Source organism: Miniopterus schreibersii, assembly GCF_964146895.1.
Source record: "Miniopterus schreibersii genome assembly, chromosome: 1".
Lineage (NCBI taxonomy): Eukaryota > Metazoa > Chordata > Mammalia > Chiroptera > Miniopteridae > Miniopterus > Miniopterus schreibersii.
Genome location: NC_138101.1, coordinates 37,901,092 through 37,919,793, shown reverse-complemented (window position 1 = coordinate 37,919,793; position 18,702 = coordinate 37,901,092). Strand labels below are relative to the sequence as shown.

The following is an 18,702-nucleotide window of genomic DNA, read 5'->3' as shown; positions in this document are numbered from 1 at the left end:
AGGTCAATGTCTGAGAAAGATTCCTATGCTGTATGGGGGAATGACTGAGCACCAGGGTCCAGATGTCCAGATGGATGCCCTCAGATCTATTTCCCCAGCCAGCTCCCCTGGGTTCTCCTCACACTGCTGTAGTCTACTCTGCCTTGCCTCTGCCAGAGCCCAAGGAGAGTGGCTGCACATGAAACTTTGTGTGTTGGCCCTTTTAGAGGGTGCCTGCATTTCCAGCCATCTCTCCCTGGCAGACAGAAACCCAGCTGCTTTTCACAGCCAGATGTCATATGGGTACCTTTCTCAGTACTGGTGCTCTGTGCTGGGCAGCCCAGCTTGGGGTTTAGATCCCAGAGTTCTCACTGGGAACCCCCACAGCTGAGATATCCCTGCAGACCTTCAGTTGTTGCCTGTTGGAGCCCAGCTAGCCCTCTCATGCCTCTGCACTTCCTACCAATCTCTATGTGGTCTCCACTTTTCTTCCTTGGTTATGAGGGTGCTCCCCAGCTAGTCTTCAGTTGCAGTTGATTATTCAGGGTAATTTTTCTATATTTTAGTTGTAATTTCAGTTTGGTCCTGGGAGAGTGTCAGTGTAGCTTCCATTCAACCCATCGCCATCTTGGATCTCCTGGAAATTTTCCTGATGTTAAATAATTATAGCCTTGAGTCAAATTATCAAGGTTTGTAGTGAGAAATATCTATAGTTAATTGAAATATAGATAAAACATATGACTATACAAGTTAAAATTTAATTTTGTATCCATATGAATGGGCGTAGGTACCAGAAATTTAGCTCGAGACTCTAAGTCATGTAAAATTGGAACTTCATCTCTTCATAACTTTGTTTAATGAGATGAATGGGGTTGTTTTTTGAAGATTTGAGAAGTTTAATAATAGCTAATACTTATAGTGTACTTACTGTATGCTACATATTATTCCCCAAATGTTTGCATATATTACAAATAGCTTATCCAAAGTCAAGCAGTAAATGGCAGAGCTGCTATTCAAACTCGGGTATTCTGACTTCAAAGCCAGGTACAGTGTCCTAAGCATTGAGATCAAATATTTGTGGGATAGCATTATGATATATCATTACATATGCAAACACTGTTTTGTGGATCTGTTTTAAAGTTAATACCTCAAGTAAATTTTTTAATGTTCATTCAAGAGAGGTATATAAATAGAAGAGCAAAAAATTATCATTTTTATCCATTTAAAAAATATGTTTATGGTTTTCAGGCCAAACAGCAGTGGTGTGATGGCAGAAATTGTTATGAAATTTAAATTCTCTAGAAATAACAATGCAGCATCAATGAAAAGCAGAATTGAGTCTGTTTTACTTCAAATACCGAATAAGTTTGAAAACTTGGAAATAAACCCTTCGACTGAGATAACATGCAAGTACCATTTTTATATAGCATTTTATTTCCATAAGTCCTTCAATGTAACTTAAACTACATTTTAAATTAATAAGAGACTAACTTTTTTTTTCCTTGGAATTAAACTTTATGAAAACAATACACTATAAAGCTAAATATAATATGTAGCCCTCTAATATAAAACATTCTAAAGTTTAAAAAATCATTTAGCACTCATACAGTAAATTTTATTTGCTACAAATTATTTATTTTCTCTTTCAATACTTCTTATGAGGATTGTTGTTTTCAGATGTTCAATTTGTAGGTATGTTGCAGGAATGGTAAATAGCTTCTCAAGGTCAGAGGACAATTTAATGATCACCTCACCCAGAAGAGAGCATGCAGCTGTAAGGTGTCTGGTAAATACTTGTAGAATAGAGAAGGAAATTAGGAGGTTTAGCAATATCCCTATATTTTCTCTGGAAAGCATCTCTACTTATGACTTTCTTGAATCTACATCCATTTTCTTCCATCCCAGGGAGTTGGGATTTGAAGTCAAGTCTCTCTTGTTCAAAGGAGGAAAAGCAGTGGTCAGCTCTTTTTATTTCCTGACTCCAAAAGGATTTTTTAGCTCCTCTGACATGTAAAAAGCAAATGTGAAACTTCTGGCAGTGAATAAGTTTGCATAAATTGATTTTAAAGAGTGTGATAACCTGTCTTGAGTTTAGATTTACCTTATAGGAAATAAGGAACTGATTTATCATTAAAAGATTTCAAGCAGAGAAAGATATAACCTGACATACATTTTTAGAAAAATCAGTCTGGTAAAGTAGAGGTGGATGCATGGAAAAGTGCAAAGTGGAGGCAGGGAATCCAGTTTGAAGGTTATTGTAAGAGTGTAGGTGTCAAATGATGAAAGCATAAATTAAAGCAGTGGCCAACAGGATGGGGAGGATGGGACTAATTCAAAGGAGAATTAGAGGCTAGAAAGTACAAAATCTGGAAACCAGTAAGATGTGAAAAGTACAAGAAAGAAAGTGTTATAAGATCATTTCAGATGTCTAACTACTGGTGGAAGTGGTGTCATTACTAAATGAGGAACCCAGGATTCTGCATTTTAGCAGCTCTCTAAGTATTTCTGAATATGGTTATCTGAGGGCTACCCTTTAAGAAATTAAAATAAGATGATACACAGTCAGCCCAGCCAGTCGTAGCTCAGCAATTGAGCGTCGACCTAGGATCCAGGAGATTGGGGTTTGATTCCCGGTCAGGGCACATGCCTGGGTTGCAGGCTGCAGCCGATCAATGACTCCCTCATCATTGATGTTTCTATCTCTCTCTCTCCCTCTTCCTTTCTCTCTCTGAAATCAATAAAGATATAAAAAAAAAGTTATATAGTCCTTAATATATTAATCTGACTCTCACTCTTTTGTTTTTTGATGCCAGCTCTTACTGACCAGGATACAGTAGAAATGTTCAATCAAGGTAACTTTTAAAATTATTTTGTAAATATGGTTTACCAGAATATAAAGAGTAAGTGGTCTATTCATTTGTGCCCTTTGCCAAAGCAGTGTCTTTTGAGGTGTTATCTTTATTCTTTAGTTCACTCACATGGACTATTGTTGAGATAAGACATTGTTGATTCCATTGGCCCATAGAGTGCTACTCAAGTTTTCCCCTCTTTTCAGAGGAAAAGAGAGGTAGCAGTGGCATTCCACTCAATCTGCACTGAGTGTGACCTCATGAAAAATTTCTTGGCAGCTTTGGGAAGCTTTTCCTGCCCTGATCCTATGGTGCATTTCTATAAAAGTGTAAATTATGTTTGGTGACATCATTTATATGGCTTCTCCTAACCACTACAATAGTTTGCTTTGTTGTGGATTTAAGTTCATTATAAAGTATAATTTTTTAAAATTATAAAAAGAGTTGTCAATTTTATGTCATTAACCTAAAGGAAAAGTCGCTACTTTCCAGTGTCATTCTGTATACTCTCAGGCCAGGAGAGCAGAAATGTAATCACTAGAAAACAGCAGTTTACTTCTCTGCTGATAAAGTGTAGTTAGAAAATAGTTTAGTGACATCAGAGGAATGGCAGCATGAGAGATCCCATTGGCCTCTCTCCCTGAAATTTCAACAAATTAACCAACTATAATTCAACAAAGAATTCCCTACTCAATACAGAGGCACACCTGAGAGACCTAAACATTGACACATCTAAAGGGGGGCAACCAGGAATAAACAGGGAGACAAGAAGGGAGTAAAACTCAGACACAGCCCTGCAGCTGGGCGCAGGCAGTAGCCGGTGCTTAGTGCTTCCTTCAGCTGGGAGGAAAAGAGAGCTGCAGGGGGCAGCCCAGCAGTGCTAGCAGAGCAGTGACTAAGCCAGCAGATGCCTGACAGAGCACAGGGTTCTGCCACATGCTGTCCACCGTCAGGTGGTGCTGTTTCGGACAAAGAAATGGAAAAACAGAGCCGTGCTGCCCCTTGGACTCCCAAAACAAACTTGCCTCCTGTTGCCCTCAATGTCAGGTCAAGGAGCATATTATTTGTAAACCAAGAGCTACTGCAGTAGAACCACTATTTCCCTCTGTGACTGATCCCCAGGTGCTTAGTGAGGGCTAAAAAATCTGACTCCCAAGCAGCAAGGCTGTACTGTCCTACAGAAGTTGTGGTGGTCAAGTCTGGGAGCTCAGAGGTTAAAAAAATAAATAAATAAATCTTATGATTCAGCACCATCTACTGGAAAGTAGTAGAAAGACCTCTTCAGAGAATGCTACTATAAAAGGGACATTTATGCCTAGACAAAGGAGAATAGCAAAAATCATGAATAACCATGATAGTGAAGAGGATCAGAAAGAAAATAAAAACACCCCAGAAAGGAAGCTGGAATACATGGAAATATGTGATATAAATGACAGAGATTTCAAGATTGCAGTTCTGAAAATACTCAATGAGATGAAAGAAAATACAGATAGGCAATTCAGTACACTCAGAAAACAAATTAATGAAAAAAAAAACAAAAAAACTTTACCACAGAGATTGAAACTTTAAAAAAGAACCAATCAGATATCCTGGACTTTAAGCAAGCAATTAAGGAGATTAAGAATGAGCTTCTGAGCATAGAAACAGAGTCAACCAGATGGAGGAAAGAATTAGTGATTTTGAAGATAAGAATCTAGAAATGATGCAGAGGGAAGAAGAGAGAGACCTGAGCATAAATAAAAATGAAAGAGCTCTATGAGAACTATATAAATCCATTAGAAAAAAAGTAATATTAGAATAATAGGCATTCTAGCAGAAGGGAATGGAAAGTCTATTCAAACAAATAGTGGATGAAAACTTCCCAAACCTATGGAAAGAACTAGATCCTCAAATCCAAGAAGCAAACAGAACACCTCACTACCTCAGTCCAAAGAGGCCCTCTCCAAGGCACATAGTATTAAAACTGTAAAAAATTAATGACAAAAAAAAAAAAATTCTCAAAGCAGCCAGGGAAAAGAAGGAAGTGACCTACAAAAGAAAACCAATCTGAATTTCATCCGACTTCTCAGCAGAGACTCTACAAGCCAGAATAGAATGGAACCAAGTATTCAAAGGTCTGAAAGAGAGAAATTATCAGCCACAGATAATATATACAGCAAAATTATCCTTTAAATATGAAAGAGAAATAAAGATGTTCCCAGACATATAGAAGCCGATGGATTTTATCGCCAGAAAACCCCCATTGCAAGAAATACTCAAGGGAGTTATTCTACCTGAAACAAAGAACATAAGGTGACAACACTACGAGTAAGATCACCAAAAAACTTACACCCTAAACAGGGATAATTTGTGACAACAAAAACGTAAAAGCAGAGGGAATAAAGGTCTGAACTGGCAAAGAAGAATGAACATCAGATGCACTCGAAAGAAAAAAAAATTATATATATGCAACTTTATTTTTTATAAACCTAACGGTAACCAACACAAAAATCCCCAAACCAGCACACATAGCTTTAAAAAAGAGGACATAGAGGAAAGAAGTATGAAACACCACCAAACAAAAACATACAGAAGCACAAAGGAAAAGAACCAATGGAGGCACAGAGCTACCAGAAATGAAAGATAACATGGCTACAGGAAATCCTCCTACATCAATAATTACCCTAAATGTAAATGGTCTAAATTCACCAATAAAGAGGCACAGAGTAGCAGAGTGGATCAAATAACAAAACCCAACCATATGCTGCCTACAAGAGACACATCTAAGCTGCAAAGGCAAAGGTAGATTCAAAGCAAAAGGGTGGAAAATGATTCTCCAAGCAAATAACATCCACCAAAAAACAGGTATAGCCATAATTATATCTGACAAAAGAAATTTCAAGAAGTAAAAATGACACGAGACAAAGATTGACACTTTATAATGATAAAGGGGACACTACATCAAGAAAATATAACACTTCTTAATATACATTCACCAAACCTGGGAGCACTGAAATATTTAAAGCAACTACTCACAGAACTAAAGGGAGAAATAGACCAAAGCATAATCATAGTTCGGGACCTTAATACTCCATTGACAGCTCTAGGCTGATCAACAAAACAGAAAATTAATAAAGAAATATCAGCCTTAAATGAAACACTAGACTAAATGTACATAATTAACATTTACAGAGCCTTTCATCCCAGGACATCAGATTATACATTCTTCTCCAGTGCACATGGAATATTCATTCTCAAAGATAGAGCATATGTTGAGTCACAGAACTAGCATCAACAAATTCAAGAAGATGGAAATTATACCAAACATATTCTCCGACCATAATGCCTTGAAGTTAGAAATCAACTTCCAAAAGGAAGTAAACAAAACCATAAATACAGGGAGATTAAGCAACATACTACTAAAAAAGTCTGGGTCAAAGAAGAAATAAAAGGTGAAATAAAAAGATATACAGAGGCAAATGAGAAAGACAATACAATACATAGGAATTTCCGGGATGCAGCAAAGGCAATAATAAGAGGGAAGTTTATATCATTATAGGCTTATTTCAAGAAATGAGAGAAATCCCAAGTAAATAACCTAATATCACATCTTAAAGAGCTAGTAAAAGAAGAACAAAATCAACCCAAAGTCAGCAGAAGAAAGGAAATAAGAAAAATTAGATCAGAATTGAATGAAATAGAGAACAAAAAGGCTATACAAAAAAATTAATAAAACAAAGAACTGCTTCTTTGAAAAGATTAATAAAATTGACAAACCCCTGGCTAGGCTCACTAAGGAAGAAAGAGAAAAGACCCATATAAACAAAATCAGAAATGAGAAAGGAGAAGTCAGCACAGACAACACAGGTATACAAAGGATCGTACTGTTATGAAAGACTATATGCCAAAAAATTCAATAACGTAGAAGAAATGGATAAGTACCTAGAAATAGACAATCTTCCTAGACTAAATCATAAAGAACTGGAAAATCTAAATAGACCAATCAGCAATGAGGAAATTGAAACAACCATCAAAAACCTCCCTAAAAATAAAAGTCCAGGACCAGATGGCTTTATTAGTGAATTCTACCAAACATTCAAAGAAGATTTAAAATCTATCCTTCTCAAACTCTTCCAAAAATTTGAAGAAGAGGCAATACTTCCAAACATATTTTATGAGGCTAATATAACTCTAACACCAGAACATGGCAAGGATAACACACAAAAAGAAAACTACAGGCCAATATCTCTGATGAATACAGATGTAAAAAACCCTAAACAGAATACTAACAAATTAAATACAAAAGTACATCAGAAAAATAATATGTCACAATCAAGTGGGGTTCATTCCAGGGACACAAGGATGGCTCAACATATGTAAATTAATCAATGTAATACACTACATTAACAAAAGAAAGGATAAAAATCATATGATCTTATCAATAGATGCAGAAAAAGCATTTGATAAGATACAACATCCATTTATGATTAAAACACTCAATAAAATAAGAATAGAAGGAAAGTACCTTAACATAATAAAGGCCATATATGATAAACCCTCAGTTAATATACTCAGTGGTGAAAAACTGAAAGCTTTCCCTCTAAGATCAGGAACAAGGCAAGGATGTCCACTCTCACCACTCTTATTCAACATAGTTCTGGAAGTCCTAGCTGGAGCAATAAGGCAAGAAAAAGAAATAAAAGGCATCCAAATAGGGAAGGAAGAAGTAAAACTATCACTTTTTGCAGATGACATGATTCTGTATAGAGAAAACCTAAAGACTCCACTAAAAAAACTATTAGAAACAATGAACAAATACTGTAAAGTTGCAGGATACAAAATCAATGTAACAAAAATCCATTGCTTTCCTGTATACTAACAACATAATTTCAGAAAAAGAAATGAAAAAAACAATTCCTTTTGCAGTTGCAACCAAAATAATACAATACCTAGGAATAAACTTAATAAACAACATGAAAGACCTATATACTGAAAACTACAAAGCATTATTAAAAGAGATGGAAAAAGACACAACAAAATGGAAAAATATCCCATGTTCGTGTAGTGGAAGAATCAACATAGTTAAAATGGCCATATTACCCAAAGCAATATACAGATTTAATACAATCCCCATGAAAATCCCTATATAATTTCTTAAAGAAATAGAATGAGAAATCATCAGAAATTTATGGAACCACAAGAGACCTTGATAGCCAAAGCGATCCGGAGAAAAAAGAACAAAGCTGGAGGTATCATGCTACCTGACTTCATATTATACTACAGAGCTACAATAATCAAAACAGCATGGTATTGGCAGAGAAACAAATGGATCAGTGGAACAGAATAGAGAGTCCAGATATGAAACCACATGTATATGGGCAGATAATTTTTTACAAAGGAGCCGGAAACACATAATGGAGTAAAGGTAGTCTCTTCAATAAACGGTGCTGGGAAAACTGGAAAGCCACATGCAAAACAATGAAACTGGATTACAGCTTATCCCCATGTACAAAAATTAACTCAAAATGAATCAAAGACCTAAACATAAGACCCGAAACAATAAGTTACATAGAAGAAAACATAGGTACCAAACTTATGAACCTTGGTCATAGAGAACACTTTATGAACTTGTCCCCAAAGGCAAGGGAAGTAAAGGCAAAAATAAATGAATGGGACTATATCAAACTAAAAAGCTTCTGCACAGCAAAAGAAACTGACAACAATGCAAAGAGGCAGCCAACCAGATGGGAGATGGTATTTATAAACAGTAGCTCTGATAAAGGTTTAATTTCCAAAATATATAAAGAACTCATAAAACTCAACACCAAAGAAACAAACAAGCCAATCAAAAAGTGGGCAGAGGACCTGAACAGACACCTCTCCCAAGAAGACATACAAACAACCAATAGATATATGAAATGATGCTCAACTTCACTAACAATTAGGAAAATGCAAATCAAAACTACAATGAGATACCGCCTCACACCTGTTAGAATGGCTGTTATCAATAAAAAAAGCAATAACAAGTGTTGGAGAGGCTGTGGAGAAAAGGGAACCCTCATTCACTACTGGTGGGAATGTAGATGGTACAACCATTATGGAAAGCAGTCTGGCAATTCCTCAAAAAATTAGGAATAGAGTTACCATATGGCCCAGCAATCCCTCTCCTGGGTACATACCTGAAAAAACTCAAAATCGTGTATTTGCAAAGACATATGCACCCCGTGTTCATTGCAGCATTATTCACAGTGGCCAAGACATGGAGACAATCAAAGTGCCCCGCGATAGAGGACTGGAGAAGATGTGGGACATGTACTCAATGGACGCTACTCAGCCACAAGAAAAGATGAAATACTCCCATTTGCAACAACACAGGCGGACCTTGAGAATACTATGCTAAGTGAAATAAGTCAGTTAGGAAAAGCTAAGGACCAAATGATTTCACTCATATGTGGGATATAAAACTGAAACTCATGCACACAAACAGCAGTGTGGTGGTTGCCAGAGGGAAGGGGGTGGGTGGTGAAGGGGGTCCTAATATATGGTGATGGGAGAAGATTTCACTTTGGGTGGTATGCACACAGTGAAATATACAGATCTTGTAACATAGAAACCCACACCTGAAACCTATATAATCATATTACTCAATGTCACCCCAATAAATGTAATAAAAAATAAAAATCCTCACTTTCAGTTAATTAAAAAAAAACTAATGTACTGATAGCTGGCCTATTTCAGATACTTAAGTGATGTTACAAGATAATGCTATCTCTATGGGTGTTTTTCAACTTCATTATATTTAATTCATGCTTCATTTTAATGAAAAATGTGCTTAAGTAAATTTCTTGAGGATTTTGTTGGAGGTACATTAAAGGAACCTATGTTCCAGGTACATTCTTAATGGAAGTCTGGCGCTTCTCTATTTCAGAAGTCTGTTAGGGAAAAAAAATTGCCTTTTGATGATTGTTATATTGAAGCAGTGTCACTACCTTAGAGCTTGTCCAGCAATAGAAATTGTTGGTGGTGATATAACTCTAATTTCTCAGTAATAAACAAGAGGAAATATATCATAGGATTGGGAATTGAGAGGCACTGAGTGACTGACCCACCCCAGCTCATTTCAGCTTTGGCCATTGGAGTGATCATGCGCTCTCTTAAGATGTTTTTGTTTCATTGTTTCTTTTTACTTTTTAAATTTCTTTCAGTTACAGTTCATATTCAATATTATTTTATATTAGTTTCAGGTGAACATGTTTAAATAAACCTTTTGTGTGTGTGTGGTAAGAATGCTTAAGATCTACTCTCAGCAACTTTCAAGGAATTATTTGCAAAGGAATTACTTTAAGTCCACAAAACATACTCTAGAGTGACAGGATCTTAAGCATTCTCACCACACACACACATACAAAAGAGTTCACTATGTGGGGTAATGGATGTCTTAATTATCTTGATCTTGGTCATTATTCAACAATATATATGTATATCAACTCATCACACTATATGCTTTAAACATATACAATTACATTTATCAATTATTCCTCAAAAAAGTGGAGGGGAAATGTCATTTCTGATTTGTTCCCTAGTGTGGGTTTGAGAGTCAATATTCAACATTTCTTTTTATTCCCCAGATTTGAGGTATAATTGACAAATAAAATTGTAAGATGAAACATAAAGTGTATGATATCATGCCATACACATATTAAAAAGATTCCCCTATCTAGTTAATTAACACATCCATCCTATCATATATTTACCCCTCCCCCTCCTTTTTTGGTAAGAACATTTAAGGTCTATTCTCTTAGCAAATTTCAATTATACAAAACAGTTTAATCAACTGTAGTCACCATGTTATACATTAGATCCTCAGACCATACTCACCTTATGGCTGAAAGTCTATACCCTTTTACCAAACTTTCCTTATTTACCCCACACCCCAGCCCCTGACAACTACTTTCTACTCTCTGTTTCTATGAATTTGACTTTTCTTTTTAAGATTCCACATGTGATCCCGTGCAGTAGTTGTTTTTGTCTGGCTCATTGTACTTAACACAACCCATTCTAGGTTCATCAATGTTGCAAATGGCAGGATTTCCTTCTTTTTAAGGCTAAATATTATTCCATTATTCCTGTATGTGTGTGTATTACATTTTCTTGATCCATTTATCCACTGACAGACACTTAGGTTGTTTCCATACAGTGTCAACATTTTTAATAGCTCCCAGGGGTGCCCATACTGCAGATCACAGACCACAGTCTAAAAAGCAAGGCTACAAAGACAGAAACTTCCTAGTGAACCTGTGATCTGTGCTGGTGCATTCAACACTGACCTATCGTGACCCCAGCTCATGAGGAATTCCAGAGAACTCTGAAGCTGATCCAGAATTTGAAGCCACATGCCAATTAAGTTCAGAAATGTTCTCTAAAATTCACTTTATAGGCAACAGTAGTCACATAAGTACTCTAAAAATATAGCATATCGATCATGCTTTTAGAAAGACTAGCATGTCCTGGGAAAGAATACATAAAAGACAGAATACATAAAAGCCATAAGTGACGAACTCTTGCAATATCTCCCAAAAGTAAATGAATGATGATATCCCCAGAACATTAATGCCTTTTTCCCATTAGAATGTGGGGCCCATCCGAACCTAATAACATTGTCTGAAGAGAGAGTCATGGGAGGCATCAAGGCTGAGGAAGGAGACTGGCCATGGCAAGTGAGTCTACAGCTGAATAACGTCCACTTCTGTGGAGGCATCCTGATCAGTAAGACATGGATCCTGACAGCAGCTCACTGCTTCCGAAGGTGAGGCCACAGTACCTATCCATCTGGCACAACTAGGAAAGATGTATACATGAGGACTCCACCCATACCCCAAGGACTAACCATGATTACACTGAGTGAGAAATAATTCAATGCAAAAAAAATTGAGTATTTTCTTCCTATTCATGATAGCAAAAATATTTTTTCACCTTCAGCTTGCTAATTTATTCCTATTTCTCTATTTCAGGTAATAGTATGTCATCATGTTAAATAACAAAGATTTATATGTCAGAATGTTTAAGTCTAAGCTACAAAGGTTAGGAAATTTGTGAACCTCCACAAGCCTCTTTTTTATTATTTTTTCAAATTAGGGGCAAATAGGGACATACTGTTATCTATGTCTTAGTGTTATTGGTAGGATTAAATACGCTAATGCAAACATGTTAAATGTTAGCACAACAGAGTGTTGCAAAAAATGTGCACATTACATCATGTAAGCTAATCAACAGACTGATGGCTGACCTCAGACTGCCTAATGCCATTAATTTATTCTTTCAAAAAATCGGGTGTCTGCTATGAGCACAGTGTTATCTACTTTAGAAACTAATTAAACAAACTTCCCGTACTTCAAGGGAGACTAAATTCTAATGTTGGAGGTAAACATACACAGAAATAATGATCTATTACAGGGAGTAACATAAATAAAATGAATTTAAACTTACAGAGAATTCTTCATTGATGGGAATAAAGGTTATTGCCAACATGATTAGAGTAATAAACTGCCAGTGGATAGTAGGATACATAAACTTATTCTATTGGCATAAAGAAAAGGTCTCACTGCTCATAATAGAAGATCTTCAGACTTTAGTGTGACTAAAACTTGCTAGGTTCAGACCCACCCTATCATAGACACAAGCATTGTGTTTTGGGAGTTTATACTATAAAGCCCCAATTTCTATGTCACGAAGATAATGCTCTACTTTTTTTTTTTTTTATAATAGTGAGTACTTTTGCTCCCACTCTCACTCTCTTTCTCTCTCCCCCCACACATGTACACACACATATGCACAAAAATCTTCAACAAGGGTCACACTTAGTACAGAAAAATCATTCATCATCTAATAAGATGGGAGGCCCCTTTTCATCACTACTGTTTAAGTGTAGCTTTTAGCTAAAGGCAAGGAAAGGAAAAAAACAAAGATTGGAAGAGCCTGGCTGGTGTGGCCCAGTGGTTGAGTGTGCACCCATGAACCAGGAGATCATGGTTCGATTCCTGATCAGGCCACATGCCCTGGGTTGTGGCTCAGTCCCCCATAGGGGGATTGCAAGAGGCAGCCGATCAGTGACTCTCTCATCACTGACGTTTTTTCTCTCTCCTTCTCCCTTCCTCTCTCTGAAATTAATTTTAAAAAAGATTGGGAGAAATGAGTTAAAACTAAAGTGGACATTATTTGAGACTTCTAAGTTGCTTGGATGGGAGGATCCAGAAAAGGGAGACATCAACGAGGGCACATTAAAGTATCAGAATGTCTTCGCTGGAACAGAAAAGCACCAAGATTTTCACCAACCTAAGATATCTTTTCTAAAATCTTTCTATGTTTCCTTAGACAAATGACCGTGAATTGTGCCAGGGAAGAGTTAAATTCAATTGCTAGCTACATAATACAGAAATACGTAGTGAGCAGAGGTTGATCAATCAGTTTCTAGATGGTGGTGTGGGGTAACAAACACACAGTCCAAATATTTGAAATGTTATCAAATTCCCTATTCAAATCCATGGTTTCCTTTTTTTTTTTTTTTTTTTAGCCACTCTGATCCTCGTCAATGGACTGCCACATTTGGTATTTCCATAGCATTTCCTGCACAGAGAAAAAGGATAAACACTATTTTGATCCATAACAATTATAACTTTGTAACTCATGAAAACGATATTGCCGTTGTGAAACTTGATGGAGCTGTCCCCTTTACCAAAAATATCCATAGGGTGTGTCTCCCAGAGGCTACCCAGAATGTTTCACCTGGTTCCACTGCTTATGTAACAGGATGGGGATCTCAATCATTTGGTGGTAAGTATCTCAGGAAAAATAAAACAAAAACAAAATCTCCTGGTACTTGCTATTATATAATTTTTTAAAATTAGGGAACACCTGAAAGATAGATTCTATAGACATATCCATCCTATATTCTGGTCAGTCTCGACTGTAGTTATTCCTGAGTTTCCTCAGCAAAGCAAAGCAATGCCCCTAGCTACTATGGAGAATTCCCAAACGCATAGGAAAACGTAAAATAAAGTGATAAAGAAATGTGAGTTCTTCATAGGAAAATATAAAGTGATTAAAAAAAAAAAGAACATGAGTTCTTCAATGATGCGGAGACTCCCTGTGACTCAAATGGTTCCCCTATAAAAAATAAAACATTTTTTAAAAAGAGGATTTGGCTAAGTGTTCTCTAAGGTTTTAATACTTTTTCAGCTATTAAAAGCCATTTAAGGTATTCTGGGATAAAATAAATCCTGCCTCAAGCAAGACACTCTATGTGCATTGCTCAGATTTATTTATTGAATGAATAAAATGGAAATAAATATGAGGGCAATATGAGGGAGCAAATAGGGCCAAGGGGGAAACGAGAGTATCATCAGCCAGGGAGTGGAAAAATAGCATTCACAATTTTCATGGGTTTTTATCCATGTTGTAGAAGCCTCTCCAGAAAAACACAAAAATTTAATTGTCCAAGATAATATTTTGTTGTGTTCCGATGGCCCAAAGTCATTTGGTGTAGTATATGAAAATTTGTGCCAGTCGACAAAATAGCAGTGCCATTTTAGGGAACATCAATATAAAATAAATTAGTTCTTGCCCGGCCAGTATGCTCAGTGGTTGAGCGTCAACCCATGAACCAGGAGGTCATGTACACTTTGATTCCCCATCAGGGCACATGCCTGGGTTTTGGGCTTGATCCCCAGTAGGGGGCATGCAGGAGGCAGCTGATCAATGACTCTCTCATCATTGACGTTTCTCTCTCTCCCTCTCCCTTCCTCTCTCTGAAATCAATAAAAGCGTATTTTTAAAAAATAAATTACTTCTTTAGCCCTGAAACCAGACTAGTTTCCCTTGTGGCTAGATTAAAGGTTATTCATTATGTAATTTTCTAATTCAAAGCCAGCAGATAATTTACATGCTCCCAGACAATTTTAAGATAGCAGATTTATTTTTTTCTCTTAAGGTCTGAGACATCACAAAGCTAAAGCAAAAGAGGGAGACTGATCTGTGTAAAAAGGTTATCTTCCTCTCCTTAGAGGTAACTTTGCTGAGAAGAGGCTCCTAAGTACATCTTTAATAGCCTTTTTTTCTGAATAAGAAATAATGTTTGGAGTACATTTATTCCTTCCCATATTCACCTTGGAGTCGTTAATTTATTTTGAAGTCCATTTCCTTTCTGCTTTATAATTAACAGGCAACACAGTGAGAGAACTACAGCAAGGACGGGTCTACATAATAAGTAATAATGTATGTAACGCACCCACTAGTTATAATGGAGCCGTCTTGCCTGGAATGCTGTGTGCTGGAGTGCCTCAAGGTGGAGTGGACGCCTGCCGGGTAAGTTCAAGACAATGCTGCCCAGGACTTCATTCAAGTTTGTAAGTTCTTACTAGCATGTGATACTGTGATAGGCATAGAGATAAATGCACAGCCCTGATCCTCTAATGTATCATTTAGATTTTAAAGATAAAATTTATTTTATGAAGTTGATTTATCATGAAATACTAATTTTGAGAAGCCAAATTGCAGAGTGATTAATCCATACTCAAGAACCAGACAGACCTGAGTTTAAATACTGTAACTTCTATAACCAATTCTTTTATCAATAAAATGAGGATAGTAATAATAATATCTAACGTTTTTACATACTACTAAAGAGTAGATGGAGATTAAATTTGTAGGGCACATACTAAGCAACAAAGAAATATAAGCTATCTCATCTATTTTTATTGTTATTAACCTAGATCATGATCATTGGCAGTAATAACTTTAATCTCAACCTTTTAACCACTATGAGGATTTAAATAAATTAATTACTCATCTAAGAGTCACAGACAATAATTGATTTTAAGATATAAATAACACCTGAGTATCAGGACCTTAAAGATACAAAATTTATTTTAAAAGCTGTTACTTGAGTTACAACAGTTCTCAAATTATAAAACAGCACAAATGAGAGAAAAACAAAAACACTATTTAGATCTAGCCTATAATTTTCAACCAAATATAAAAATGCAAACAATAAATATGAAATTCCTTTAAAATAACATTTTAATACTAAAATTTTTAATTAAGTTATATAAATAATTGATGTGGTTATATATTTTAATAGACTGTATCCCTACGTATGGAACCCAACCCCATATATTAATAGCAACAACTTCTTAGTATCAGAAATTACATTTCTTGAATTAAGAAAAATCAATCTGTTTTCTTGAGGAATTTGCTCCTGTTTTCCTGGGAATTGTATGCAGAAACACCAGATTTATTCTTTCCTTAAACATTACTTTTATATTTAATGCACACATTTTTTAAAAAATCAATAAGTAGTTCTTACATAACTTTTGTGAAGGCCCCAATTCACATACACTTTCCCCAAAATGAAACATTTTTATTGACTTCAAGTTGTGTATAGGTGAGGGGAATTGTTTATCAGTTTTCAAGATACTGTTCATTACTCATGGCCATTTATTCCCTTTAAGTGGATATGACTTTATGGCAGAGAATGCTTCTTGCTCCCCTAACAGCTTCTTTTTTATTGCTAGCCCTGTTAACAACAAATTTTCAACTTTCATAGTAGTTTTCCAGATAATTCAGCAATCAAATATGCAACACATCGCTGCACTGACAATTCCAGATCTACCAAGAGCATTAATTAGAACTGACTTAGGGATACACATGAGTATAAAAGGATGTTATTCATGCTTTACTCATGAAGCACTTTACCTTCTGCATATACAACTCAGCTCTGCCCCCAAGCCTAGTTGAAGCCATAACTCATCGTGACACTTCCCAGTGTGTTCTACTCCAGGCCTCACTGATTTTCAGCTGAAATACTATAATGCATAGACTTTGTGCCTCAAGAAGAAATAGCACTTTATGTAAGAGTTAATGATATCCTATTCATTTCTGTTCATTCATTTCATTTAAAGAAAATACATGAGTTAGTTTCTGTGCATCAGACACTGTGCTAACACAACAATGATGTTCCCTGCACTCAGCAAAACTATGGTCTAGAAGAAAGGGCACAAGCTCAAATGTCTGTGCAATCGGGCAGTGAAGCTGGTCAGATGCAGGAAAAAAGACATATCCCTCTTACTTTAACATTTGCTTGTCAACTCTTGGTTAAGACATCACACAGAAAAATTTCTTACTATAGAGGAAATAACAGCAAAAAGACAATGATGAAAAAGTGCTGAGAATTCGTTAACTGAAGCACGTATGCATAACCTGAAGGAGGCAGGTGCCAAGCAGCTCGATGCAGTGCTTGCCATGCAAGCTGGTGATTCACACACTGACCCTGCTTCCCACCTACGCCAGTAATTAAACAGGTATGGAAGAACTAGCTACTAAGAGCAGTTAAATGAATAGCAAACTATTCTAGAAGCACACTTGGTAATAATAGCTGACTTTTATTAGTACTGACTACATGCCAGGCAGTACATATGTTAAACTCATTTAAACACATAAAAACATTTACAGGTGAGGAAACTGAGGCACAAGGAGCTATTAAATAGCTTTACTGAAGGTCAAATAGCTGGTGAGTGGAGGATTCAAATCCTGGCTATCTAACTGCAGAACTCACAGACTTATCCCATCATGCAGCATGCAGGACCTACTAAAAATGTCTCCCTAACCAGAGAGCATCTGCACATATTTGCTGGTTGGCTTATAATTATAATTGGCTGGTGAGTATTTCATGAGGAGTATTTTACTCATGGGCATATACATATCTTTCTGTTTATTCACCAAAAGACATTTTTTAATGATACCAGGCAGGGAGGGTACTAGGAATAGAAGGATAAGTGAGACTTCTAAAAACTCACTCATTCAGCAAATGTTTTCTTAGCATTTCCTGTGGGCTAGAAGCTTAGGATACAGCAGTGCCTGGATGGATACGCCCCTTCCCTGATGGACTTTACAGAATAACCATAAAAACAGACACTGAACAAGTATCATGAATGCAGTGAGGGTTGCAGAGGTGTTCAGCTGCTGCAACGAGGGGAACTGACCCGGTGGGAGCAAGTTCAAACAGGCACTCCAATGGGCTTGTGTAACATACTGGAGCAGCAGTGGAAAAGGTACACGTGAGATGCGGAAACACAGGCAGTGACAAACTAATCCAGCCCGAAGGTGGAAGGGGGCAGTGGGGAAGAACGGCACAGACGGTCAGGAAGGCTCCCTAAAGGACATAGAGATTGTGATGAGTGGCAGTCAACCGGGCAACTGAAGGAGCCTGGGCAACGTGCTCTTCTTCTTCTCACACTTCCTGAAGGAACAATGTGCATCCTCGGAAGATTTTTGTAATGTTCCCATGACTTGGTACAATACCGTGACAGGAAATGTCAGACTAACATTACTGTCATCATGGATATGACTTCTTCCACTGCCATAGAAATAAACTCCATAATATTTTGGGGTTGTCTTCACACTGAAATAATTATTCTGTTTCTTTCTCCTTCAGGGTGATTCTGGTGGCCCACTAGTACAGCAGGACTCTCGGCGGCTCTGGTTCCTCGTGGGGATTGTAAGCTGGGGGCAAGAATGTGGCCTGGCAGATAAGCCAGGAGTGTACACACGAGTCACAGCCTACCGAGACTGGATAACCCAACAAACTGGGATCTAGTGCAATAAATGCCTCTCTGTTGCAAAGTCTGTATGCAGGTGTGCCCATCAAAAACTGGAAAACTCCACTTTTCAACTGCAAAATAAACTGCAAGTGCCCTATGAACACCCCTTACATAAATATGGTTTCACCAACAATTTAATCTTTCCTTATTACTATGCACTTTATATTTTCCTCAAGAAAATCATATGAAAGCTGCATAGTGCTGAGGCTGCATGCCAGGGGAAAGATAGAAAACTAGTGACA

The 18,702-nt window shown here is 36.8% G+C and overlaps 1 protein-coding gene across 1 annotated transcript in view; it reads left to right on the top strand.

The window, feature by feature from the left end:
* The window catches only part of LOC308563108 (transmembrane protease serine 11D-like), a gene marked incomplete at both ends in the record, with an annotated part of 34,988 nt that extends 16,532 nt beyond the window's left edge, over positions 1–18,456 (top strand). The window contains 6 exons of the mRNA XM_081149846.1: positions 1,228–1,385; positions 2,793–2,831; positions 11,436–11,613; positions 13,378–13,637; positions 15,025–15,167; positions 18,295–18,456. Of these exons, the coding sequence (XP_081005972.1) occupies positions 1,228–1,385; positions 2,793–2,831; positions 11,436–11,613; positions 13,378–13,637; positions 15,025–15,167; positions 18,295–18,456 (940 nt within the window). The remainder of the gene's footprint in view (positions 1–1,227; positions 1,386–2,792; positions 2,832–11,435; positions 11,614–13,377; positions 13,638–15,024; positions 15,168–18,294) is intronic.
* Between the last annotated feature and the right edge of the window lie 246 nt (positions 18,457–18,702).